Source organism: Leptonychotes weddellii, chromosome 13 (genome assembly GCF_054177405.1).
Source record: "Leptonychotes weddellii isolate Sample4059 chromosome 13, ASM5417740v2, whole genome shotgun sequence".
NCBI classification, from domain to species: domain Eukaryota; kingdom Metazoa; phylum Chordata; class Mammalia; order Carnivora; family Phocidae; genus Leptonychotes; species Leptonychotes weddellii.
Genome location: NC_138381.1, coordinates 76,633,549 through 76,659,682, shown reverse-complemented (window position 1 = coordinate 76,659,682; position 26,134 = coordinate 76,633,549). Strand labels below are relative to the sequence as shown.

Here is a 26,134-nt window from a genome sequence, read left to right as displayed (position 1 = left end):
TCTCCGTCTAGATAGTCACGAGGTACAGTTGCGGCTCTTGAGGCCATTCTAAACCTGGCCGAGTCCTAAAGCACAAATGCAGGCCTTGCCCGGAATAAGGGCACCTTCTGTTTCTTGCAGAGTTGCCATGTGGCCTAGTAGTGGCCCTGTTCTCGGTGCGCCTGCCCTCAGGGGGAGCCCTGGCAGGCCTGAGCCGCTGCCGAGGGTGGGGGGTGGTGGATATGAGGCTGCTGCCTGGGCAGCTGTGACCCCACGCCGGCCCGTCGCCTTCGCAGGAGTTGGAGCTGGTGGAGGACGTGTGGCGGGGGGAGGCGCAGGACCTCCTTTCTCAGATCGCCCAGCTGCAGGAGGAGAACAAGCAGCTCATGACCAACCTCTCGCACAAAGATACCAGCTTCTCTGAGGAGGAGTTCCAGAAGCACGAAGGTAAGGGGAGGGGCTGGCCTGGGAGGTCGGGAGAAGGCTGCTCCCGCGGTGATCATAGGCACGGGGGACACGCAGTGGACAGGACAAAGCCCTCGTGAAGCTTAGGTTCTAGCGTGGAGGAGCAGGATGATGGATGTGTAAACAGATAGATGGCATGGTTCCGGACGGTGACCAGTGCTCTGGAAGAACCCAAACTGGGGGGTATGATGGAGGTGTGGGGGGGCGGGGCTTCTTTAGATATAGTGATCAAGGAAGGCCTCTCTGACAAGGTGACATTTGAGCCCTAATGAAGTGATGGAGTGAGCCACGTATCTTGGGAGAGAAGCAAGTTCAAAGGCCCTGGGGCATGAGTTTTATAGAAAGCCAGGGAAGGCCAGTATAACGGGACAAGATGATCGAGGCCAAAGGTGGTTAAAGATGAGGTCAGAGGGGTCAGATCACATACCCCTTAGAGAGCAGGGTTTGGATTTTATTCTAAGTGTGCTGGGAAGAGATTGACTCCTGCCAGAGGCACGCATTGAACAATGAGCAACCCAGGATAGTAAGCCAGATCGGAATGGCCCTGGAGCCCCCGAACTGTCATTCATCCTGCAAACAGTTATCTAGAACGTTCACTCCAGGCCCTCTGCTGGTTTTGGGAAAGCAAAAACAGAGATGGGATTTGGTGTGGGCCCTATGGGCTGCATCAGCTCTGTTGTCCCCCACAGCCTCCTTCCCAATCAGAGGCTGCCTCTTGCCCCGGGAATCTCAGACCTCTCTCTTCTGTTGGAAGAAACTCCCTGGGTCTCCACGCAAGCCCCCTCCTCCTGGATGGGGTGAGAGATGGGCTTGCATGGAGGCTGAAGTTCAGAACCATAGTTACACTTCTGTGAGACTAAAGTAGCACCCTAATAAGGACTGTAGGGCCTGAGAAAAGAGGAAATTTTGATCCAAGTGCTGGAATTCTGTTTTCCTTGGGTTTCCTTTGTTGGCATGTGATCTGGGCAATGGATGCAGAAGTCTTAGTGGTTGTAAGCATTGGCTCCAGAGCCAGACTGCCCAGGTGTGAATCCTAACCCAATACTTACCTCCTAAGTGACCTTGATCAAGTCACTTGACCTTTGTGTGCTTAAGTTGCTCCCCGAGTAAAAGTGAGAGAAGTAACCGTAGGTCGCTCATAAGTTTGTGGTGAGGATTCGATGAATTAATATCTGCAGATCGCTTAGAATAGTACCTGGTACGTACACACAGCAAGTGTTAGCTATTATTACTGAGCTTTTGGTTACCTAGTCCAGCCTCCCTATCGAACAGATGAGAAAAAATGAGGCTGAGGGAGGTGCAGCGAGGTGCCCAGGGTCACACAGCAAGCTAGTGGCGAAGTCAGGACTGGAGCTCAGGTCGGCTGAAATCAGCTCCCTGAAGAAAGGCTCGTTTCTCTCTGGGACCCCTTGATCTGGGGCCACCAAATGGGCCACCGTGATATTCTAGTGCCCAAGCGCTAATGATTCCGGACAGAACACCGCTCATTCATTGACGCTTTGTAAACTCATTTATCACTGACGGCCTGGCGCTTGGACTGCCAGGTTGGAGGCTGAGAGGCACATGCTAGGGCCTGAATCTCCATTCCATGATGGCAGAAGAGCTTGGCTAAAGGAAAACTATTTTTCTGATTACAACACACTGATACCAACTGTGTGCAGTTTTTTTTCCCCCCCACATCAGCCAATTTTCCAACTCTCCAGGTACCAATAATTTAATCCAGTTATGACACTGTCTACCCTGGAGTTAGCATCAGACTCCACAGGTTAAGGGATCAGTCCAACGAGACTGCCCTGACTTCAGGTGTCAGTTGGCAGGTAATGGGTCCCCAGGATACTCACTTCTGTCTAACTTGGCTACAAAGTCAGAGGTTCCCACACATACCCCCACCCTGCAACAAGCTGAATACTTTCTGGAATGGCTCATAAAACTCAGAGAAACATGATTACTGGCTTACAAAGGATACAGAGGATATTATAAAGAATACAGATGAACGGCCAGATGAAGAAAGGTACATTGGGTGAGGTCTCTGGAAGGGTTCCAAGCTCAGAGATTTCTGTCCCAGTGGAGTTGGGGCACACCACCACCCTTTGTGCACATGGATATATTTATTCATCAACTGGAAGCTCTCTGAACCCCAGAGACTAATGGAGGTTCCGTTATGTAGGCACGAATGATTAAATCATTGGCCTTTGGTGATTAGCTCAACCTCCAGCTCCTTCTTCCCTCGCCCAGAGGTGAGGGGTTAGGGCTGAAAGTTCTAACCCTCTAATCACGAATCACATGGTTGGTTTTCTGGCAACCAGACCCCATCCTGAAGCTCTCTAGGGGGACCACCAAGAGTCACCTCATTATCATAAACTCAGGTATGATGGAAAGGGGCTTGTAATGACAACAAAAGACACTCCTGTCACCTCTATTAGGAAATCACAAGAGTTTTAGGAACTCTGTGCCAAGAATGGAGGTCAAAGACCAAAATATATATATTACATATTTTCAATTCATATGTATTATATAATCATTTTATTATATAGAAATATATATTATCACATTACAGTACCTTGATAGCATAATGGTACACACTCAGTCCCTTGAATGGAGGCAAAAAACAAGCAGAACAAGTATAACAAAGCAGAAAAGGAGTAGATTATAGGATGGGAGATTTAAACCAGTTACACTGGAGGTTATATTAGATGTAAATGGACTAAAAGTTCTAGATAAAGACTATCAAAAAAGAGTTTAAAAATTCAACTACATGTTGTTTCTAAGAGACCTCTCGTAAAGGTTGAAAGTAAAAGGCTGAGAAAAGATAGACCGTGCAAACACTAACCAAAAGAAAGCTGGTGTGGTTATATGAATGTAAGACTTTACAAAAGAAAATAGACTTTAAGGCCAAGATCACTCAGTAACGAAAAAAGTTCCATTTATCAGGAAAATGGATTTGCAATTTCTGCACACCTAATAACTTGTCCTCAAAGTTTATAAAGCAAAAGTGAACAGAAATATGTCCAGAGTAGGCAGATCTATAGACAGAAAGTAGATTAGTGGGGGGCCAGGGGCTGGAAGGAGGTGAGGAAGGAGGAGTGATGGCTAATGGGTATGAGGTTTCTTTTGGGGGTGATAAAAACATAGCAGTGATGGTTGCACAACTTTGTGAACATATTAAAACCCACCAAATTGTACACTTTACATATACTAATTTAAAAAGTGGGCAGAAATAAAAACATATCCACAATCATAGTGGTAGATTTTAACATGTTTCTCTTAGTGATTGATAGAATAAGCAGGAAAAAAAAAACCAGTAAATATCAAGAATATGATCATAGATTAGTAGAGCCATGTCCACGTCCATGTGTGAGGGGAGGAGAGGCCAGCCCCAGCCCCGCAGCTCCTGGCCCAGTGAGCCCAGGGAGATGCAAGGCAGACACACCATCTGGAGGGATGATCCTTCTCCAGCAGGTGGACATAAGCAGATGAAGATGGTTGCACATATGGAACACCTGCCCAGGGGGCCCCAGAACTAGACAGAGGTGGAGGTAAAATTTGAGTTTCTTCGCTAAAAAATGGCATACAGCTGGAAAGCTGAATAGCAGAAAATTGCTTGGGCGCCTTGGTTAACATTTCCTGTCAAAGGAGACGTGAGCCTGAGGAGTTCTACAACTGAAGCCCCAGTGTCCAGCCTCAAGACTTGAGGACACGGATGGCAGTTTTTCCAATGTTTTACTTTCTAGAAAAAAAGAAAAATCATTTTCCAAAGTAAAAAAAAAAAAAAATGCACGCATATTATTATTTTTTTAATCAGACAACGCAAAAGTGTTAATGGTGAAAAACTTGGTCTCCCTTCCTCTCCTGATTCCTGTTCCCAAGCAGTCTGCCTAGAGCAGGAAACCCCTTACTCTCTCTGCAGATTTTCTGTGCACTTCAAATGTACATAGTTACCCAAATGAAGGAGGAGAATATCCTTTTCCGCCTCCTCACAAATGGTAACATATTCTAGACAGTTAGGCACCTTGGTTGTTGGGTGTTTTGTTTTTGTTTTACTGTTTTAAGATACATTTTTATTGGGCGCCTGGGTGGCTCAGTCGTTTAAGCGACTGCCTTCGGCTCAGGTCATGATCCTGGAGTCCCAGGATCGAGTCCCGCATCGGGCTCCCTGCTCAGCGGGGAGTCTGCTTCTCCCTCTGACCCTCCTCCCTCTCGTGCTCTCTGTCTCTCATTCTCTCTCTCGCAAATAAATAAATAAAATCTTTAAAAAAAAAAAAAAGATACATTTTTATTTTGGAATAATTTTAGATTTACAAAAAAGTTACAAAGATAGTACAGAAGGTTCCCACAGTGCCCCTCGCGGTATCCCCTAATAGGGACATGTTACCACGGTCATGGGTCACAACTAAGGAACCCACATTGGTATGATACTATTAACCAACCCACAGAATTTATCTGGATTTCACCAGATTTTAGGTGAATGTCCTTTTTCTGTTCCAGAATCCAGTCCGGGATGCCACGTTGGATATAGCGCACCTTGATTTTTTTCACTTACTGTATCTTGCAGAATTTCCCTATCTGTATAGATCTGTTTCTTTCTTTTAGGAACAGTAAGGCATGGCTCAGTGGCTCAGTGAGTTAAGTGTCCGACTCTTGATTTCAGCTCAGGTCATGATCTCAAGGTCCTGAGATCAAGCCGCATTGGGCTCTGTGTCGGGCATGGAGTCAGCTTAGTGTTCTCTCTCTACCTCTCCCTCTGCCCCTCCCCCCCACTTATGCGTGCACTCTCTCTAAGTAAACTAATTAATTAATTAATTAATTTTTTAAAAAGAACATGAAGCCAGTAGAGCATAGGAGTTAAGACCATGAACTCAGAGGCCAGATTGCCTGAGTCCGAACCTGAGCTCCACTGGATTCCACCTGTGGCCAGATTAATGACCTTTACGTAGATTGATTTCCTCATTTGTAAAATGTGAATATTATTATGAGGATTAAATGAGTTAATACATGTCAAGTGCTTATCTAGTAAGCACTAGAGAAACATTCGCTGCTATTTGTTTTGTAACAGCTTCATGGAGATGTCGATCCGCCCACTTAGAGTGTACCTTTCGGTGGCTTTTAGTAGATTCAGAGTTGTGCAGCCAGCATCACAATTTTAGAATGTATTTGTCACCTTAAAAAGAGACGCCATGGGGCGCCTGGGTGGCTCAGTCGTTGAGCGTCTGCCTTCTGCTCGAGTCATGATCCCAGGGTCCTGGGATCGAGTCCTGCATCAGGCTCCCTGCTCAGCGGGGAGTCTGCTTCTCCCTCCGCCTGCCACTCCCCCCTGCTTGTGCTCGCTCTCTGACAAATAAATAAAATCTTCAAAAAAAAAAAAAAAAAAGAGAGAGAGACACTGTACCCTTTTAACTACCACTGCCAACCCCTCCCACTTCATCCCACCCCCAGCCACAAGCAACCTCTGACTTACTCTCTGCCTCTGGAGATTTGCCTGCTCTGGACATTTCGTGGACGTGGACTCGGCTAACGTGGCCTTCTGTGTCTCGTCTTCCACCGAGCGGGCGTCCTCAGGGCTCATCCACATTGTAGCAGTGCGTCAGTGTGTCATTCATTTTTGTGGCCAAACGACGTCCCACGATGCGGACGGGCCCCCGTTTTTTGTTTATCCATTCATCTGTTGATGGACACTTGGGTTGTTTCCAGCGTTTGGCCATTGTGAATAGTGCTGCTATGAACATTCCAAGTTTTTGTGCAGACGTGTGTTTTCGGTGCTTTGGGGTGTAGACCTGGGAGTTGAATTGCCGGGTCGTAGGGGAACTACGTTGGATTTCTTGAAGAAGCCACAGCCATCTTTCTGCGCGTGGGGCTTCTGCAGGGCACCGTGAGGCCTCTGAGGGGGACAGGGGACCTCCCTTGCCGGCTCTGGTGCCACCACAGGGGCCTCGGGGGCCGCAGGCTGTGGCCCCAAATGCCCAGGGCCGCTCCTCTGCACATCAAGGCATCTGTGTGCGTGCAGCTCACCCCGTGTGGGAGAGCTTTGCCTCGGCTCTCCACATCCCTGCTGGCTTACCATGAAACAGCCCACATGGGCACCATCTGACACACTTAACTGGCATCTAGCGTGGGTCCGGCTCCCAAAGGGTTAGCTCGGGGAGGCCTGGGCTTTCCAGGAGGCACCAACCCCCTTCCCCGCCCCGAGTGGAGAGACCGGGCAGATGCCAGGCATGCCTTTCACGGTTATTTTTATTTTGCACGGGAAACCATGGGAACACAGCAAAGACAAAGCATTTCTTCCACCTGCGAGAGGAACAGACGTTGGGCACAGGGGTCCCTTCGGGGAGGTGGAGCCTGCGAAGTTGGACTGTGTGCCAGGCACCACCGTGAGCAGTGTGCAAGGCCTAGGGGCTGACTGCAGATTTAGGGGCGCCGTTGTGAGATGTGGCGTGAGTGGGATGGGAAAGCCTATTTAGGGGAGCCGACCCTACGCGCAGCAGTGATTAACAGACCAATATGGGGCACAGGGGCACTGCACTCCGAGCCACCTCAACACTCTGCTGTCTCCTGCTCCCTGGAAGTCTCCAGACTGAAAAGCACGCCTCTGTCCCTTGTTTTTGGAAATCCGCCTTGTCTGCTGGAGGGCAACGAGAAACGCTACTGGTTAGTGCCCGTGGAGATGAATTACAGGGATCGAAGCCATTGGACCGGGGACACGCAGGCGTAGGATCTGGAAACAGTTCTCGGGCTCCAGACAAACAGCTTTGTCACCGGAAGTCAGGAGGAAGACTGACCCCATAACCACTTTCTGAAGGGCAGCCTAGAACTGCAGTGTCCCGAAAAATACAAGGCAGTGTGTTCTCAGGGACTGCTGGATGGAGCAGCCCTCTGTAAGGAGAACGTGCAGTGGAGTGAGGCGCACCTGAGTTCAAGTCCCAGCCCCACCCTTCCCAACTGGGTCACCTGGGGAAGGGGGACCGACCGTTCCCACCCTCAGGTTCCTCACCCGTGACATGGGAACGGCAACTCCGGACTCCCAGGATCATTGAGAGAAAAGTATATACAGCATCAGCCTCGCAGCTGTCCAGTAAGGCACGTCCCTGAGGGCAGTGACGTTGATTTTGTGCTACCCTGTCGAACCGTACATGGAAGCCAAGAGTGACTGGTATGAATTTTAGCTCCGTAAAAAAACCGGCTGCGCGCCCTCGCTGGGCCTTCCTCCATAAGCTGGCTGGATTAGTTTTCTCGGGCTAATGTAACAAAGCACCCCAAACTGGGGGGCTTAAAGCCACAGAAATGTGCTCGCTCACAGATCTGGAGGCCAGAAGTTCAAAATCAAGGTGTCCTCAGGGCTGCACTCGGTCCAAAGGCTCTAGGGGAGGATCCTGCCTTGCTCTGTTCAGCTGCTGGAGCAGCCGGGGTTCCTTGACTTACGGCTGTGTCCCCCCAGCCTCACCACAGTCACAGTGTTTCTGGCCTCCTCTGTTCTGAAGCGCCCTCTCCTTTCTCTTATGAGGACACCAGTGTTAGGATGTGGGGCCCACCCTCACGCAGCATGACCTCATCTTACCTGCAGGGACCCTGTTTTCACACAAGATCACATTCTGAGGTTCCAGACGGACCTAAGTTTGGGGGAATGCTCTTCTACCCAGTCCACTTGCCGATAACATAAGGATCGTGGGCCGTGGGAGGCCAGCAATGTGGCAGTGGTTTGCAAGAGTGGGGGGCTCTGCAGCCAAGACTGCCTGCGTTTGAGTCCCGTAGCACCACTGACCAGCCGTGTGGCCTGGCGTGAGTCTGCCAGCCTTTGTATACCTCGGGTTGCTTTGGTTCTACAGTGGGGACAACGGGAATCCCATTGCAGAAGGCATTCCGAGGATAAAAGGAACTAAGTACAGTGTAGATCAGATTCTTCTAGAAGGAGAGTCTGATGTGAGGATTCCTGTGCCCGTGATTTATGAAGGGAGCACCCCCAGAGGAGACCGTTGGGGGGTCGAGGAAGTAGGATAGGGAAGTGGGGGGAAGCACGCAGCAAGGGTGGGACTTGGGCAGAGCCTCCGGAGGGCTGTGAGCTCTGGAGTGTGACACTAACTTTCCTGCCCTTCGAGCCCGCCAGCCTAGTGGCCCCCAGTGCCTGGTCAGTGGCAAAGGCACATTGAAAAGGGGTGCGGGTGGACATAGGGACCCAAGGGCATTGGCGCACCATAATTGTCCCCGCCACAAGCACTCAGCCCCGTCACTGCCTGCGGCAGGCGCCCAGTAAATGTTAGCTGTCCTTTTCGTCCTCATCCCGTATGGAAGGCACCTTTCTGGTTCTGATGGGGTCAAGAGCACATCGGTCTGGTATCAGGACACCTGCATTGCAGCTCCCCCCACGTGGCTACTGACGAGCAGTGAGGTTTGGGGCAAGTGGCTCAGTCTTCTTGGGACATTTTTGTCTTTAGTGATCAAGGGGTGCAGACAGTATGGGTATGTGGGTGGTGGTTGTTTGGTCTTAAAAAAAATAACCTAGGGCGCCTGGGTGGCTCAGTTGGTTAAGCGACTGCCTTCGGCTCAGGTCATGATCCTGGAGTCCCGGGATCGAGTCCCGCATCGGGCTCCCTGCTCAGCGGGGAGTCTGCTTCTCCCTCTGATCCTCCCCCATCTCATGCTCTCTCTCTCTGTCTCATTCTCTCTCTCAAATAAATAAATCTTTAAAAAAAAAATAATAACCTAATGCATGCATTGATATCGTGAAAGATTGTAACAAAACTCAAGAAATGCATGAGAATTCCCTCTGCCTCATTCTCACGGCACTTAGCAGAGGTAAAACCATCCCTTTTTATGCATCTACATACGGAGTCCATGCCTGTTTTTTTTTTTTTAATGAGCCAAAGCTGCTGCAATTCAGACATTGCAGGGAAACATGTATTTAGTTTTTCAAATTAAAGGGATTGTGCCGTACGAATTGTCACTTGCCTTTTTTTTTTTTTTTACAAATTAAAATTATGTGTTCTTTGGGTTGCCTTTTTTAAAAAATTGAGGTGAAATTCACATAAGAGGAACAATTTTAAAATATACAGTTCAGCAGCATTTAGTACATAATTTACTCACACCATTAGGCAACCATCACCTCTGTTTGGTTCCAGTATATTTTCACTGCCCCCGAAGGAGACCCCGCACCCATCAGTGGTCAGTCCCCAGTCCACCCACCTGTCTGTTCCCCCAGCCTCCGGCAGCCACCAGTCTCTTTCTGTCTGTATTCTGGACATGTCCTGTAAATGGAATCATACACCGTGTGGCCTTTTATGTCTGGCCTCTCTCACTTAGCTTCCTGTTTTCAAGGTTAATCACATTATAGCAGGTGTCAGTCATTCTTCTGTATGGGTGGTTAATATTCCATCGTGTAGATAGACCACAATTGGTTTATCCATTCAGCCATTGATGGACATTCGGGCTCTTTCCACCTTTGGGCCATTATGAATAGTACTGCTGTGACTTTGTCGCTTGCCTTTTTGACTTAACCGTTGTATCTCAGCCTTTTGGCCGGTTATCCGTGGTGTGGAAGGAAGGTCCTTGTGTGTTTAACCATTTCTTTGCTCCTGTGACCAACCTTGGACTTGTTTCTTCCTGCACTTGCTCAAATGCACCTTTAAATCTAGATCCAGGAATCCTAAATTGCCAGGTGGCTACATTTCCTCAGCCCTCTTCCAGCTTTTAACAAGGTCTGTGGGTCTGTTAAAAACATACCACCTTCTTTTAATTTCTCCAGGCACTTTTGTAATGACTCTTGGACTTTATCTGAGCAGCAACCTTTGGAACAAGGAGGACTAACATTTCCATTTTGTGGATAAAATGGCAGCTAACACTGAGGCCTGTTATGAGCACTTTACATAGATTAACCCCTCTAACCTCACAAGAGCCCACCCCCCGCCCCCGGCCCCAGGTCGGGGCTGCCCATGATCCCACCTTGCAAGGGAGAAAATGGGCCCAAGGTCAACGGTAGATAAATGGCAAAGCAGGGAATGAGTCCAGGAAATCTGGCTTCAGACCCCAAGCTCTTGACCACTTTGTTCTCCAGCCTCGGGTTAAAGCCCGGGCGCCCCCAAGGTGAACGAGGTAGCTGGGTTACGGATCCAGGTTTCTTTTCTCCGGACCCACACTCCCCCATCCCCCACACTGTTCTTCCCACCCAATTTCTCCAGGAGCGGAATCTGTCCCCACAACTTGCCACCACCAAGGATTAAATGAGCTCAGCCCTTGACGCCCTGGCCCAGAGCCTGTAGCAGGACAGGTGCTCAGAGAGCAAACAGCAACGTGTTCGTGGCTTTTTCAGATTCTGCTGCCACCTGACTTCAGCCCCAGCATGCATGCACACATACGTGTACACACGCGTGCACATGCACACACTGTGTCTGAGGAACGCCTTTCCGGGAGACATTAGTGGTGTCCTCTTGTCCCACCGGCAGAGCCCAGGCCCTGCCTTGCAGCAGTGGCTGAGGGATGTTAGGGGCACGCGCCCATGCCCAGGACCTCCAGGTGGCCTTGTGACACCCCACCAGGGGTACGGGGGGGGGGCGGCCTGCAGCCTCTAGGCTGACGCCGCGCTGAAGGAGGAGGAGAGCCTGAGAAGTCACCGACTTTGTGAGCTCCAAGCGGAGCTCGTGGCTTGTCCTTCATGCTGTGTTGTATTCCTCTGCACGCTAGTACACCAATTTCTCTCTGTCTTCTATTAATGGGCATTTCAGTTGTTTCCAGTCTGGGGCTGTTCCGCATAAAGCTCCCGTGCACGTTTTTGTACGCGTCTTGTGCCGTAGACATTGTCACTTTCCTTCTTCACTCACCAGTGTGTCTCAGCCTTAATTAGCCTCCTAGTGTCTGGCTGTGCAGCCGTTTATGGAGCCGCCCTGCACCTGTCGGGCGTATACCCGGGAGGCGGCTGCTGGTGCCTACGGCGTGTGCATCAGCCGTGGTCGGTAATGCCCATGTGCCGAAGCCGCTCCGAGCAGCGATGCACGCGCGCTCCCGCGGCCCCACCTGCTCCCCAGCACTCAGCACTCAGGACTTTCCGTTCTAGCCATTCTGTCGGGATGCCTGCCCCTTCTTTCCATCCCTGCTTCCCCTCCCCACCCCAGCCCGGCCTGGCACCTCTGCACCTCTCAGCCGCATCACTTAGGACGCCCCGGCAGGTCAAGGAGGAGGCTGAGTGCTGGTCTCGGTCCCAGGCCCGCCCGTAGGAAAGGATTCTGTTTCATCGGCTTGTGTGATTTCCTCCTGCACTTTGTATGCACAGCCTTGTTGGAGAGGTAGGAAGGTAGAAAACGTGCAGATGAACACGTGAAGTCTCAGAGAGGTTAATGTTGCTTTAAAAGCCAGTAGTTACATGTTGTGTCGGACCAGCTCATCTTTCTCTTACTCTCTGGAGCCTCCCGGGTCACTTGGCCATCAGCGTCTTTGTTATAATTCCTTTCCCTCTGGCCTGTCTCATTTGCATCGTGCACATCTGCCCTCCGGCAACCTTTCTTCTCTGGCTCCCCCTCCCTGGTCTCCCTGGTCTCCCTCCTTCTGCTTCCTGCAGGCCCTACAAAATCCTGAGGCTCTTATTGCCCCTTTAGGCGAAAATCCAACCTCCTTCCTGGCCATTGAGGTCCCACGTGGTCTAGGCTTGCTTGCGGCTCAAGCTCCCGCCGCCCCTTGCCCGCTGTGCTTTGGCTACTAGCTTTGGCCACCAGTGTTGTGCTTCAGCTCTCCAGACTCGCAGTGTCTTCCCCCAGGGTCTCTGTACCTGCTGGTGCTCGCCTGCAATGCTTGTCCTCGTCACCTGCCCACCCTCTGGTCCTTCAGGTCTCAGTGTAAATGGCTCTTGTAAGAGGGATTTCTGCTCCCACCGTCTCCAGTGGGTCCCCTCTACAGTGGGTCCCCGTCTCCAGTGGGTCCCCTCGAGATGTTCTACAGGCCCTGTTACATCTGCCCTGTCACTTATCTCGGTCTGTAACGACACCATCTCTGTCTGATGTCTGTGAGTCAGTCAGAGCAAAAATGTGTTTCATTTATTGACCATCACGATCCCAGTGATTCTAGGTCAGTGCCAGGTACACAGCAGACGCTCCATGAACACTGCATGTGTGTGTGTATGCGTGTGCATGTGTGCATGCACATATGTGCAAAAAGATGTGAGGGTGCTCCAAGCAGGTGGGCCCGTCAAAGAAAGTATGGACTAGAGTCTGCCCCATGGTGACACTTTCTAGTGACCTTAGCAGAGCCTCTGAGTCTTGTCCTGCAGTGGGAAGGCAGTGTGGCATCAGGGAAAGGACATGGGACGTAAGAGTCTGAAAACTGGGGTTGGAGTCCTGGCTCTGCCGGCACTTGGCTGTATGTCTTTGAACGAGTCTGTCTCTGGGCCTCAGTTTTCTGGTTCTGTAAGATGGGACAGATGTTAAAAACCAACAGTAATAGGGGCGCCTGGGTGGCTCAGTCGGTTAAGCGACTGCCTTCGGCTCAGGTCATGATCCCGGAGTCCCGGGATCGAGTCCCGCATCGGGCTCCCTGCTCGGCGGGGAGTCTGCTTCCCCCTCTGACCCTCCTGACCCTCCCCCCTCTCATGTGCTCTCTCTCTCTCAAATAAATAAATAAAATCTTTAAAAAAAAAGAAAAAAACCCAACAGTAATAATACCCATTCCCAGTGGCTGGAAACGACACTAAAATAGGGTCAGGGATGTAAAGCAGTTTGTCCTTCATGGGCTTAGCGGGAGTGAGTTGCGCTTTGGGAATGTGCATGTCTGGGGGGGAGTCGGTCCCTGTTCCATCAGCCTGGAGCGTCTCCCACGTGGGAACCCTAACATACAGACGGTTGGGGCAGGATGGCCGCCCTCTGGGACATCCGCGTTTGTGCCTGTCACATAAAATCTCGGACTCTTCAAGGGCAGGGACCCACATCTTATCTGGGTTTGTGGCCCCAGCAGCATCACACACCATTCTGGACACACAAATGCTTGTTCTTGGGGGTGACCACCTGCTTGGGAATATCTAGGACAGGAGAGAGGAAAGATTCAGATGGGATGGAGCAACTTGGACGAGGGAGTCATGTCGGGAGAACAGTGGAGGAGTCACACACAGAAGAAACTACTCTTCTCAGACACCTGGTACATCAGCCACGTGCCCCCCAAACACAGGAGAACCGGGTTAGCCTGTGGTTGAGCCTGACCACCACTGCTCCTGGGAAGCAAGGATTAGCTGTCTGCCCCAGTGCCTGGAGGGGGCCGAATAATGTTCCCCCATAATATCAGGCCCTAATCCCTGAAACCTGTGGATGTTACCTTATACGGTAAAATCTTTACAGATGTGATTTCATTTAAGATCTTGAGCTGGGGAGGTTATCCTGAATTATTCGGGTCCTAAATGCAACCAAAGTGTCTTTATAAGAGGGGGGCACAGAGAGGTCTGACAGACAGAAGAGGAGGAGGCCATGGGACCACGGAGGCAAGGACTGGAGTGATGAGGCCACAAGCCAAGGAACGCTAGCAGCCACCAGAAGCTGGAAAAGGAAAGGACTCATTCTCCCCTAAAACCTCCAGAGGGAGCACAGCTCTGGCAACATCTTGACTTTGGACTGATTTTAAACTTCTGGCTTCCAGAACTATGAGAAAAAAAATTTCTGATGTGTTAGGCTATCAGATTTGGTTGGTCATTTGTTACATCAGCCACATGTAAAACTAGCACAGTTCACTAACTCACCAGACCACTTGGCAAGCACCTACCGTGTGCTGGGCCCGCTTAGCAAGCACCTACTGTGTGCTAGGCACTGTGCTAGCCAAGGCAGTACACAGTGAGTAGGTCAGTCAAGGCCCTGCCTCCTGGGGCCGACAGTATACTTGGGGGCCGGGGGCAGGAGGGACAGAGGATGAACAAGTAAGTGACAGACACCACTCCTTGGCTATGTGCCAGGCATCATCTTCCATATGCTTCCTGTGTATTCACTAAATCAATCCTCACAGCAGCCGTATGGGGTAGGGTTCTGTTATTCCCATCTTGTAGATATGGAAACTGAGGCACAGAGCGGCTGGTCTGAAGCCACACAGACCATAAATGGGAGAGCCCGGTGTGTGCGCTCAGAACCTCTGCTCTGAATCATCTTTTGTTAGATGATAAGACCTGTGAGACGGTAGTTGTAACAAGTGAGGTGAAGGTAGTAGACGGGGTGGGAGGGTCGTTGAGGGGGGCAGGGAAGGAAGGGCCTCTGTGGGGAGGGGACGGTTGAGCTGAGGCCTGAACAACGAGGGGAGCCAGTCCAGACGTTGGAAGAGAGGAACATGCCAGCCCGGCGTCCTGAGGTGGGGATGAGCTCGGAGGGACCCAGGGACAGGAAGCAGGCGCTGGCTCCGGGGAACGGGGCACGGAGAAGGCTCGGGGCCAGCAGCATCTCGGCATCTCCGTAGGAAGCTGCAGGTGGGTTAAGCCAGGGAGGCGGAGGGGGAGGCTCACCTGCTGGTCTCGCTCGCCCCACCCCAGGCATGTCAGAGCGTGAGCGGCAAGTGATGAAGAAGCTGAAGGAGGTGGTGGACAAGCAACGCGACGAGATCCGTGCCAAGGACAGGGAGCTCGGTCTGAAGAATGAGGATGTGGAGGCTGTAAGTGACGAGCCCTTACCCCATGTCCACCCTCCCGGCCAGCCGATACAACGGGAGACTGGATCCTCCCCGCAGGCGGTTCCCCTTTTCTCCCTTGGGCTCATGCTGTGGGCTCTGTGGGGCGGGGGTCCTGCCTGAGGCCGCAGCTGTGGGGAGGACCCTCAGCCGGGTCCGCATTGTAACAGCAGGAGGGAACGTGGCACTGCCTGGTGACCTGCTGCTCCCACGCCCTCGGGAGCTGCCGAGGCCCAGCCTGGCTTTGTTCTGACCCTGAGGCTTCCTCCAGCCCACCCTCTTCGTGCCCCTCTATGCGCAGGCCAGCATGGTTCAGGCTGCTCCAGGAACCCATACGGTGTCTCCACCTGAATTAGAAAGATACCCCTTTCGGGGCACCTGGGTGGCTCAGTCGTTAAGCGTCTGCCTTCGGCTCAGGTCATGGTCCCAGGGTCCTGGGATCGAGCCCCGCGTTGGGCTCCCTGCTCCGCAGGAGGCCTGCTTCTCCCTCTCCCACTCCCCCTGCTTGTGTTCCTTCTCTCGCTGTGTGTCTCTCTGTCAAATAAATAAATAAAATCTTAAAAAAAAAAAAAAAAAGAAAGATACCCCTTTCTTAAGGCATGTTACTTCCATCTGTTGGGAAATCATCATGATATACTGACAAAACACTTACCTTCCATCTGTCATAAAATTATCATAGTAAATATACAAATTGCCCATCTCTGGCATCAACAGTTGTAAGAATATGAACAAACTTCAAACGAGTGAGGATGTCTCCAATATGATGGCACGCCTGTAGAGGATTTGCCCTTGTGTAGTACACAACATGAGCTACTGTATGTGGCAGCCCCATAAATGGCCTTCCTCTTTCTCCAGCTGCAACAACAGCAGACCCGGTTGATGAAGATCAACCACGACCTCCGGCACCGTGTCACAGTGGTGGAGGCCCAGGGGAAGGCCCTGATTGAACAGAAGGTAGAACTAGAGGCAGATCTGCAAACCAAGGAACAGGAGATGGGCAGCCTACGGGCAGAGCTTGGGAAGCTGCGAGAGAGGCTGCAGGGCGAACTCAGCCAGAATGGAGGGGAGGAGCCCGAGGTAAGTGGGAAGCCAGCCACTGAAGCAGATGGGAAGGTAGGTCTGTGAGCTGGCTTGAGGTGGGCAAGGCTGCCTTGCTTTCCCCATTACGCTTGAGGGAAATGGGAGGAACCTGGGAGGAGCTATGGTGTGTAGCTAACTGTGTGGATGCTAGAGCTGGTCTGCTTCGGTTCAGTCTAGCCTGTTACTATCTCCATGACCTTGGATAAGTTATTTAGCCTTTCTGTGGCTCAGTTTCTTCGAGTCTAAAATGGGAATAATAATAGTACTTAGCGCCAGATTATTATGAGAACTAAATGAGTTAGTTCATTTAAAGTGTCAGCTGCCACAATCATCTGGAGGAGTCAAAACTTTTCGAAGGAAGTGACTAAAAGAATGAGAGTAAACAAGTGAATGGAGAGTGAGTTCCAGGCGGGGGGGTGGCACATGCAAAGGCCCTGTGGCAGGAGAAATTGCAATGGAATCGAGAAAGGATAAGAAGGCGAGGGTGGCTGGTATGCAGGGGGAGGAGGAGGAAGAAGGTCTGAGTGAGGTCAGAGAGATAGGTAGGGGTCAGTCCTGCGGGCCAGGTAGGCCACAGAGTGGAGTTTGGTCTTCTACCTGAGAGCACTGTGCTGAGTACTGTGGAGCTTCAAAGAGCTTACAACCCAGTGCAGGAGACAGACTTGGGCACCTCCAAGTGGCGTCACACTTAAGGTGGGAGGGGACTCTCTTAGTGGTAAGAGATTGTCTTCGTCTGGGTTCCCTTGAGGCAAAGCTTGAGAAGAGGAAAATGGGCAGGAGATCAGAGGCGTGAGACAGGGGAGAAGGAAAAGTGAATTTGAGTGTGTGTTATTGGGGCTGCGGTGGGAGCTCAGTCCTGCTGGGACCTCTGAGAAGCACATAGACCATGTCCCAGAACCGTCTTTCTGGAGGAGAAAGGCTTGGAACATAAATTTATCCGCCTGCACCTGCCCCCAGTAGCTGAGGGTAGCCCGCGGGGGTGTTATCTCCCTGATATTCCTGGGTGGAACTTATAGAGCAGATCTCAGGGCATGAGTGGGAAGACATGCAGTGTGTGCTTGAGGCGGGGCCCCATCCGCATGGGTGGGACTACACCACAGCTGCAGCGAAAATCCACATGGGCCCAGGGCTGCGACATGGGGTGCCAGAGGTGTCTCCCCCGAAGATGTGCCCCCCGGGGGGGGGTGCCAGCAACGCAGAAGTAGAACAGTTAATCCTGATGGGGGTGGTGTGCAGTTTCATGGAAGAGCTGTCCCTTCAGCTGGATGTCAGTGTTCACAATGCTAAGATTTTGAGAGGTAGATGAAGATGATGGATATGCTGCTTCAGAAAAGCATAGTGGACTCTTAGGGAAAAGCTCGGGGCTTACTCTTTCTTCCAGCAAATATTTATTGACTGTTTCCAGTTTGCAGGCACTGTGCTAGTTTCCTGGTTACAGGTCGGGGAGGTAAGACAGATGAGCTCACCATCAGGTTGGCCCAAGTGCCAGCACAGTCAGTAGGAATCTTTCAGGCCAGACACTTCTAGGTTCTCTGAAGGACAGGAACCTGGGATACAGTTAGGGAGGTAAGGGAACGAAGTCTTAAAAGGGAGAGGTTAGGGCTAGTTTTTGGCCAAAAATGACAGAAGCCTAAATTAAAATGGGTTTAAGGATTTAAAAAAAGAATTTTTGGTTGTATAGCTAAAAACTTTGAGTTAAGGATGGCTTCAGGTATAGCTGGTTCCAGGTGCCCAAATGATGCTATCAGATGTCTCAGCTTTGCTTTCCTCTGTGTTGATGTTGTTCTCAGGTAGGCTATGCCATATCGTGGCCCTTGGTACTCTTATCAGCTTTGCAACCCCAGTGAAAAGAAGTTGCCTCTTTCCCAAATTCCCAGCAAGTCTCAGGAAACCCTCTCCTCAGCCCATCACTGAACCAGTCATGGTGGCCTGAGGTCTAGAATATGCATGGTGTCCATTCCTGAGTCATATGGCTACCCCTCGTGGTGCCCATCCATGCCTCATGCGCTGAGAGTGGGGCTAGGGGAGTTTCTCCAGAGGACAGCTGCAAGGACTCAGCCCCGAGAAGTACGGAAACAGATGCAGGGCAGGCAAAGACGCAGCTGTTACCTACAGTGCCCAGAATGCCACACACGCAGCTCTGGGCCATGGGGAATGTGGATCCCTCCACAGGCTTCGGCAAGGGAGTAATGGGATCAGCTCTGAGTTTATGGAGGACAGTTTGAACAAGGAGGTTGCTGATGGCAGAACATGGCTGTTGGGAGCCCTTTGCAATAATCCAGGCAAGAAAGTCAAGGGCTAACCCAAATCTATGGCAGTGGGATGCAGGGGATGAGGCAGATGCCAAAAACAGCTGCTAGGCAGCTTGGCACAGTTACTCCCCTCCTCCCCTGGTGTACCCCTTCCAGCCTCTTGTGCCCCATGAGAACTCAGGCCTGTCTCCTCCTGGGCAGTAGGGGCTCGGTCGAAACCCAGGTCCTGAGGACACCACCCCAGCCACAACACTCTATTTAGCAACAAGGACAGGGACATGTCATACCTCCTTGGCCCGCCTGCCTGTCTGTTTCAGTTTCTCTTGCTGGAAAGGGGGGGCGGGGAGGCACAGAAATGGAGGAGTAAAGTCAGGTAGCAGTTATAATTAACCCACTGAGCTGCTTTGCAGAGTCTGTTCCCAAACTCAGGGTGCCTTTGCTGGGTTTGACTCCCGCCCTCAGAGCTGGGTGGAGTTCAAGGTGCTTGTCACTCAAACAGGGAAGCCGCAGGCCATGGTGGCTTTCCACCTGCAGCTGTGTGACCTGGGGCTCATGCATCATTTTGGTGCTCAGCTTCCTGTCTGATAAGTGAGGGGAATGAGCTTGACTTGGTTCAGTAGATCAAATAGTGTGGCTGGGATCAAGGGCCGTGGGATTGGAGGAGGGCACAATGAATTCTCAGTGGGAAGCGAGGGCAGGGCAGGTGTTCAAGGCATTGAGATGGGTCTTACGGGATGGGTAGGATGTCTGGGGTGGAATGTGGGGGTAGGCCACCCCAGACAGGAGAAAGAACGTGAGCCAGACTGGAGAATGAGCAGGTGCGGCTGGGATGGTGGGCTAGTCCTGGCACGAGATTGGTAAGAGGAGATGGGAGCTATGGAGGGATCCAGAGCTGGGGAGGAGTCCGTTCTCATCAATGCCTAGATTACTCCGGTTCTCCCCCTTGATTCATGCAATCCTTTCTGAGCTATGTCACTGTCATTTCACTGTGATCTCCAGTAAACAAAGCTCCTGGTATATTTTTGTAACATAGTTATTGAGATATAATTCAACTATTGAAAGTATACAATGCGATGGGTTTTAGTATATTTACTCTCTCGTACAACCAACACCACTATCTAGAACGTTTCCATCACCGTAAAAAGAAACGCCGTACCCACAAGTAGCCACTCCCCATCTCTGCCCCTTGCAGCCCCTGGCCACCACGAAGCTATTTTCTGTCTCTACGGATTTGCCTGTTGCAGACATTTCAGGGAAACGGAGTCGTGGGACATGTGGTCCTGACCAGCTTCTTCGCTCAGTGTTTTCTCACTCATCCAGCTCCTCATGTTTTCACACGGAAGCTTCCTGCCTTTCACAGGTAGACATAGAAACTCCTAAGAAAATGATTTGGTGGGCTCCCTGTCTAAAGACTTCATATAAAATCAGTAAGAAAACTGACGTTAATAGTTACCTACTTGACGTCTGTGCCTTACAAATTCTGATGTCTTCGTAAGTGTGTGTGTGTTGTTTAAGTGCATGGGGAAAGCAGATGGGGCCTAATGGCTGGCGTGTGAAGCCAGGTTTTCTGGCTGAATGTGTGCATGGTGGGCCTAGAAGTTACCGGGGGTGACCAGGGCACAGTCACTCCCCCTTGCTGGGCCAGGGGCTGTTCAGAAATATGTTCGAGGGGCTGCCGGAGCATTGTGGCCTTGATGTGCCCACGCAGGGGAAGTGGGTCCAAGAGGCCAGGCCTAAGGACGCGGGGCTCTGGTGGAGGATGTTGCTTCCATTTCGGCCACTCTGGTCCTGCTGCTTGTCAGCGGGTTCTCCTGGGCCTCCCTGGGGAGTGCCTGGGGCCTCAGGGCATCTCCCTCTGTGCCCAAAGTGCCTCCGGGGCCCAGCGGACAATCCTCGATAACCCCAGGCACCTCCATGGTCCCTCGTGGAGTAAGCCTAGAAGACCCACTGCCGATGGGCCTGATTTCCATATTGGAAAGAGCCTTTTCAGTCTCTCTCCCAGGACAGGCCCATCCAAGGGCGCTGCATTAGTGCCTGCTGGCTTCCAGCAAAGCTGCACTCCCAGGCAATGGTCCTGGAAGTCGGGGCTTTTTTTGCAAACCTGTCTGGGAATCCCCCAAGCTCTAGGGCATCGGGTTGCTACCCTGACTGAAGAGCCATCCCTCCTCCAGAGAAAAAGACCTCAGGCCTGAGGAAGCCCTTCGATGTCTCGGGTGCTCACAACCCATGGGGGTAAGCAGAAACCGGCTGTGTCCGGAGGGAGTGTGTGAGCCTGAGGTTTGGGTCCATAGCCTGGGCTGCCAGTGCCTATGGGGCCCGGGCACGGAAGGAAAAAGGGGTAGGGGCTGAGCAAGCTGGAAAGAACACATAGAAGGCAATAGCTGCCACGTAGGACCAGCCCAGTGTTACCATGTGGACCCAGTGTGACCCAATCTTCCAGTATTCTTTCCAAAAGGAAGCCCAAGACCCAAACTTTAGTGTGAAATCCCCCAATATAAAACTGTTGGAAACTAATTCCAAAAAGTTCCGGAGGGGTGCCTGGGTGGCTCAGATGGTTAAGCGTCTGCCTTCGGCTCAGGTCATGATCCCAGGGTCCTGGGATCGAGCCCTGCATCGGGCTCCCTGCTCAGCAGGAAGCCTGCTTCTCCCTCTGCCTCTGCCTCTCTCCCTCTCTCTCTCTCTCACTCTCATGAATAAATAAATTTAAAAAAATAATAATAAAAAAAAAAAGTTCTAGAACACAGTGAAGGCCAAACAAAATGTGTGTGGGGGCCAGGCTGGGCCCAAACTTCCTGGTGAACTCCTACACATTCGTCAAGACCCCATGCACAGAGACCGCATCTGCAGTAACGGCTTCCATGACCCTTCCCAGTTAGAGTTTGATGTCCTTGCTCCTCTCTTATCATCTGACCCTGTAAGTTTTCCTCTGTGTGTCTCTTCCTTCCACTCCCACCGGATTCATCTCATCAGCTCAGTGCCCAGCAGGCACAGAGTTGATGCTCGATGAATGTTGAATGTTTATCGAGACATCCAGTGTTTACTGAGACAGCCATGTATTCATTGAATATTCATTACAGACCTTCAGGGATGCTCTGTGGCTAACCCGGGCGGGGGAAGAGAAGGGATCCAGTGCTAGTGAGCGCTGCTGAATACCAGCTACTTGCTCTGCACGGCCTTGGGTAGAGGACCCCGTCCGGCTATGCGGCTCTGTAGGAGGTGGACGCCGAAGACGAACCCTGAGGACACAGCACCCCCTGAAGGTGTGGCATCAGCAGGTGCCTCGAGTACCTTCTTGGGACGTTATATCGTCCAACATTTCCTCCCCTACTTCTTGGGTGGGAGCCCCACTCCACTGCCCATCTGTCAGGCGTCCATTTTCTGCTGCAGCCACGTCCCTCCCCTGCTGGGTGACTCTTCTGTCACCTGATCTGCCCTGGTGGGTGGTGTCTCCTTTCAAGTGTCCTTTCCCAGAACAGCCCATTCTGACTCCCAGGACACAGGCATCTCGGCTCTGCCTTCCTGGGTCCTTCAACGTCCTGGCCTTGTGTCACCATCTGGGTCAGAGTGCCTTTCTCCCTGTGCTGCTGTGGGGGTTTGGGGGGGGGCTGTGTCTGTATTTCAATCCCATATTCCCCTGTTCCAGAGCTTCACCACTGTTGTCCTGAACTTGTGTCCACTCCTTCCAGTGGATGATGGGATACTGGCGGTTCAAGGGTGTCAGGAACGCCGGGAGAGTATGGGCCACCTGCAGATCTGGCCAGCTGACCTGGGGGCAGCTTGCAAGAACTTCCTTGCTTTCAAAAAATGGGAAAAAAAAACACCAGAGTTGGCAAGGATGTGGATAAGGTGGAACCCTCCTCCGCTGCTGAGTGAAAAGTAGGGCAGCCGCTGTGGAAGACAGTTCGGCCGTTCCTCAAAGAGCGACACACAGAGTCACCATGTGACCCAGCAGCTCCACCCCTAGGTACCCACCCGGAGGAACTGGGAGCAGGTGTTCAGACAAATCCTTGTGCACAGATGTTCGTGGTAGTACTATTCACACCAGCCAAAAGGTGGAAACTGCCCAAATGCCTATCAGTGGATAAAGGATACATAAAACGTGGCATATCCATACATGGGAATAGTATTCAGCCATTGAAAGAAATAGAGCCCTGACTCCCTACAGCATGGATGAACCTTGAAAACATGTTAACTGAAAGAAGCCAGGCACAAGAGGAAACATACTGTACGATTCCATTTATTCGAAATGTCCAGAAAAGGCAAATCCATAGAGACAGAACGCAGATGGTGGTCACCAGGGGCTGGGGTGGGAGGGATTAGGGAATGACTGTTAATAGGTATGGAGTTTCCTTTGGGGGAGATGAAAATGTTCCAGAACTAGACAGAGGTGGTGATCGCACAACGTTGTGAATGTACTAAATGCCACTGAATTGTATATTTTAAAATGTCAATTTTATGTTAAGTGTATATTATTACCACAGTTTGGGTTTTTTTAGGAAAAAAAAAAACCTTCTTGCTGTGAGAAAGAGGGAGGACAGGGTTTGGGTCTGGCCTGGGGCAGGTGATTTAGCATGGTAGGATCCATCTGAGTGACCTGCGTGGAAGAGAAATGCCCTGCATCTCACACCTGCTATGCTCCTACCTGTCCCCCGCCCTCCCCCCCCCCGGGCTCCCACTGACCTCCAGAGCACAGATGCCCTTAGCCTTGGGGGAGGAGAGGGCTTGACCAGAAGGCCAGTAACACGTGGGAAAACTTATGTGACTTAATGCCAGATGAAAAAGGAAGAGAGGGGCGCCTGGGTGGCTCAGTCGGTTAAGCGTCTGCCTTCGGCTCAGGTCATGATCCCAGGGTCCTGGGATCGAGCCCCGCATCGGGCTCCCTGCTTGGCCGGGAGCCTGCTTCTCCCTCTCGCACTCCCCCTGCTTGTGTTCCCTCTCTCGCTGTGTCTCTCTCTGTCAAATAAATAAATAAAATCTTTAAAAAAAAAAAGAAAAGAAAAAGGCAGAGAAAATTGTGCATGAGCTCTAATTCTAACAACTCTGGCTAAATTAGCAATGGTCTTAGTAAGAATATGAGGCGAGAATGTGGGAAAAGGAAAGCAGATTGATGAGGGTGGCAGCATTTGAGCCATGCTGTTTTCTTCTCCTTGGACTCCCTTTCATGTTATTTGTAAGAAGACCCTGAGTCAGGTGGGGAGGCACCAGGACAGCAGGTCTAGCTAGTGAGAAGGTGAACAATGAACAGGTGGCCGCTGGCTTTCGTCTCCAAAGGGACACCGACTGCACAAACGTGAGCACAGGCCGCCCGCGAGTTCTTAAAATAGCGCCCCCGGCAAGCTGCAGAGGCCCCGGGAGGGTGGGAAATTTGGGCTCTGGCAGGATGTGGAGTGGGCGCTGCCGGTGGCCGCCAGGAATTCATTAGCAGCATCTCTGCCTCCTCCAGACGGAGCCGGGCGGGGAGGAGTGTGCCTCGGAGGCGGAGAAGGTGGCCATGGATCTCAAGGACCCCAACCGCCCCCGGTTCACGCTGCAGGAGCTGCGGGATGTACTACACGAGAGGAACGAACTCAAGTCCAAAGTGTTTCTGTTGCAGGAGGAGCTGACGTACTACAAGAGGTGAGCGTCCCCGGGAGCCCCCAGGCTGTCTGCTTTCTGGGGTTGTAGGTCTTGGGAAGACAGGGATTGCACCTGTCTCCGTTCCGGGGACCCTGTCGGGCCGGAAGGACTTACACACACGCCTCACAAGCCCTTTCTGAAACTCTTAGGCCCAGGTGCGTTTTATGATTCAGAACTTTGCAGCTGTGAGAAAGGAATAGTCCACAGATGGTGTATAGATAACATCCGCCCCCAGGATGTGGGACAGCTCCCCAACATCAAACACGTTAATATTTTCACAGCAAAAGATGTGAATGTTCGTCCTACATGCGATAAATAACCACGATAAGCAGGCTCATGAGAGCTCATTTCACGTTCTGCCACCAAATGAATGACCAAAAAGTGAATTTTCATTTTTAGAGCTTTTTGGATTTTAGAATTGTAGATTAGAGATGGTAGAGCCGTACAGCCTAAGTATTTGTTCATTCAGCCCACGGCCAGTGAACTCCTTGCACTTACTAGAGCTGCACTGTCTGATATGGTAGCCACTAGCCCTGCGGCTGTTCACATTTCAGTGAGTCCAGTTCCTCGGGTGTGCTTGCCACATACTTGTTCAGCTTCATACACACTATCCCTCTACTGGTTTCTTAAAAGTCCACACTTGTTTCTCCTCAGGACCTTTGCATGTGCTGGTCCTGTAGCTGGGGAAACGTTCCCCTGGGCTCTTCTCATGGTTGACTCCTGGTCATTCAGGATTCAAGTCAGGGGTCACCTCCTCAGAGAGTTTTCCTTCCCCGTTACCACTCATCCAAAGGAGTGCCCTGTTCCAGTCACTGTCACTTTACTCGGTTTTACTTTTTTCATGGACCTTCACCATCTTACTTTAATCCTGTTCATTAATGTGCTTGTTTTATTGTCTGTTTCCATAACAGACTATGACAACATGAGACGAGAAAGCATATTTGTCTTGTTCATGGCTAAGTTTCCAAGTTTAGAATGGAGCTTAGCACAGAGTAGGTGCACAACAAATACTTCTTGAATGGAAAGCCAAAAGGACAGATGCACCAGATGTGGCCCCTGATCCAGTAGGGAAAATAAGAGATGCACAGAAGATATAGTACCACGTATTTTTATTGAAAACCCACTGTATGCCTGGCACATAAGAAAGTTTTACTGATACTGTGTGCACTGGCTGTTCAAAGGGGGAGATCACTTCTCAGGGATGGGGTAGAAATCAGGAAGGCTTCATGGAGGGGGGTGGCATTTGAACTGGGCTTTCCCTAAAGGATAGGGTACTGTTCAGGTATGGGAGATGTTGAGGGGTGGGTGCCATATTCCAGATGGAAGAAACACAAAGGTATGGAGACAGCATTTGTCAAGGACAGGAGACAGGAAGTAGTTCTATGTGGCTAGATTCTTCAAAGGAAACTGAAAATTGCCTTTTTGAGATGGGGGTTCCTTTCCTGAAATTCTTCACATTTGACCAACTGGGCCAAAGGGACCACAGGCACCCACATCCACTGCCTCCAGTGGATGACCCCTTCTCTTAGCTGGCCATGCCCATTGCTAAGAGGCCAGACCCCCCAGGCAAAGAGACTGTTGGGGTACAGGCCACTTTTGCCATCTTCCTAGGTCCCCCTATTCCCAGTATAAGCCCTCCCAGACCATTAGACAAATACCCTTCTGGAATATTCCAGCTCTCACAGAATTTTTGACTCTCTTATCTCACGCCTCTCAACCCTCTCCAGTGAAGAAATAGAAGAGGAAAATCGAATACCCCAACCTCCACCGGTCGTCCACCCGAGAATGTCCCCCCAGCCGGAGTCTGGGATCAAGCGACTGTAAGTGACATGCTTCTAGAGTGTGGGGCTGCTCGCGCACAGCTGACCTGGTGGTTCACACAGCCTCTCACTTCTGGGCACCTGCTCCGGGGCCAGGCTTGTCACTAACCACCTCCTGCTGAGACAGGCTTAACCCCGGAGCACGTGGCGCCTGGCCCTCGACTTTGAGCTCATCTCTGCACCTGAATGCTGAGTTCCTCCAGGGGGGTTCCCAGGCAGAGAGGTTTGGGTAAGGCTGAGAGGATGGAAAGGGGGTGGGGCCTGTGGCTGAGGTTCAGGGCTTGAGTGTATCAGGTGGGGTGTGTCTCTGGGCAGCAAATA

General features: G+C 51.4%; 1 protein-coding gene across 7 annotated transcripts in view; it reads left to right on the top strand.

Annotated features, from left to right (window-relative positions):
- The window catches only part of RILPL1 (Rab interacting lysosomal protein like 1), a 42,823-nt gene that overhangs the window by 6,943 nt on the left and 9,746 nt on the right, over positions 1-26,134 (top strand). For 4 of the 7 annotated variants that reach the window (XM_081802376.1, XM_081802377.1, XM_081802378.1 and 1 more), the window contains exons 2-7: positions 276-426; positions 14,912-15,030; positions 15,901-16,122; positions 19,570-19,737; positions 23,821-23,993; positions 25,721-25,813. In XM_081802376.1, coding sequence (XP_081658502.1) covers positions 276-426; positions 14,912-15,030; positions 15,901-16,122; positions 19,570-19,737; positions 23,821-23,993; positions 25,721-25,813 — 926 coding nt within the window. The remainder of the gene's footprint in view (positions 1-275; positions 427-14,911; positions 15,031-15,900; positions 16,123-19,569; positions 19,738-23,820; positions 23,994-25,720; positions 25,814-26,134) is intronic. The other 3 variants (XM_081802380.1, XM_081802381.1, XM_081802382.1) reach the window with 1 other exon arrangement.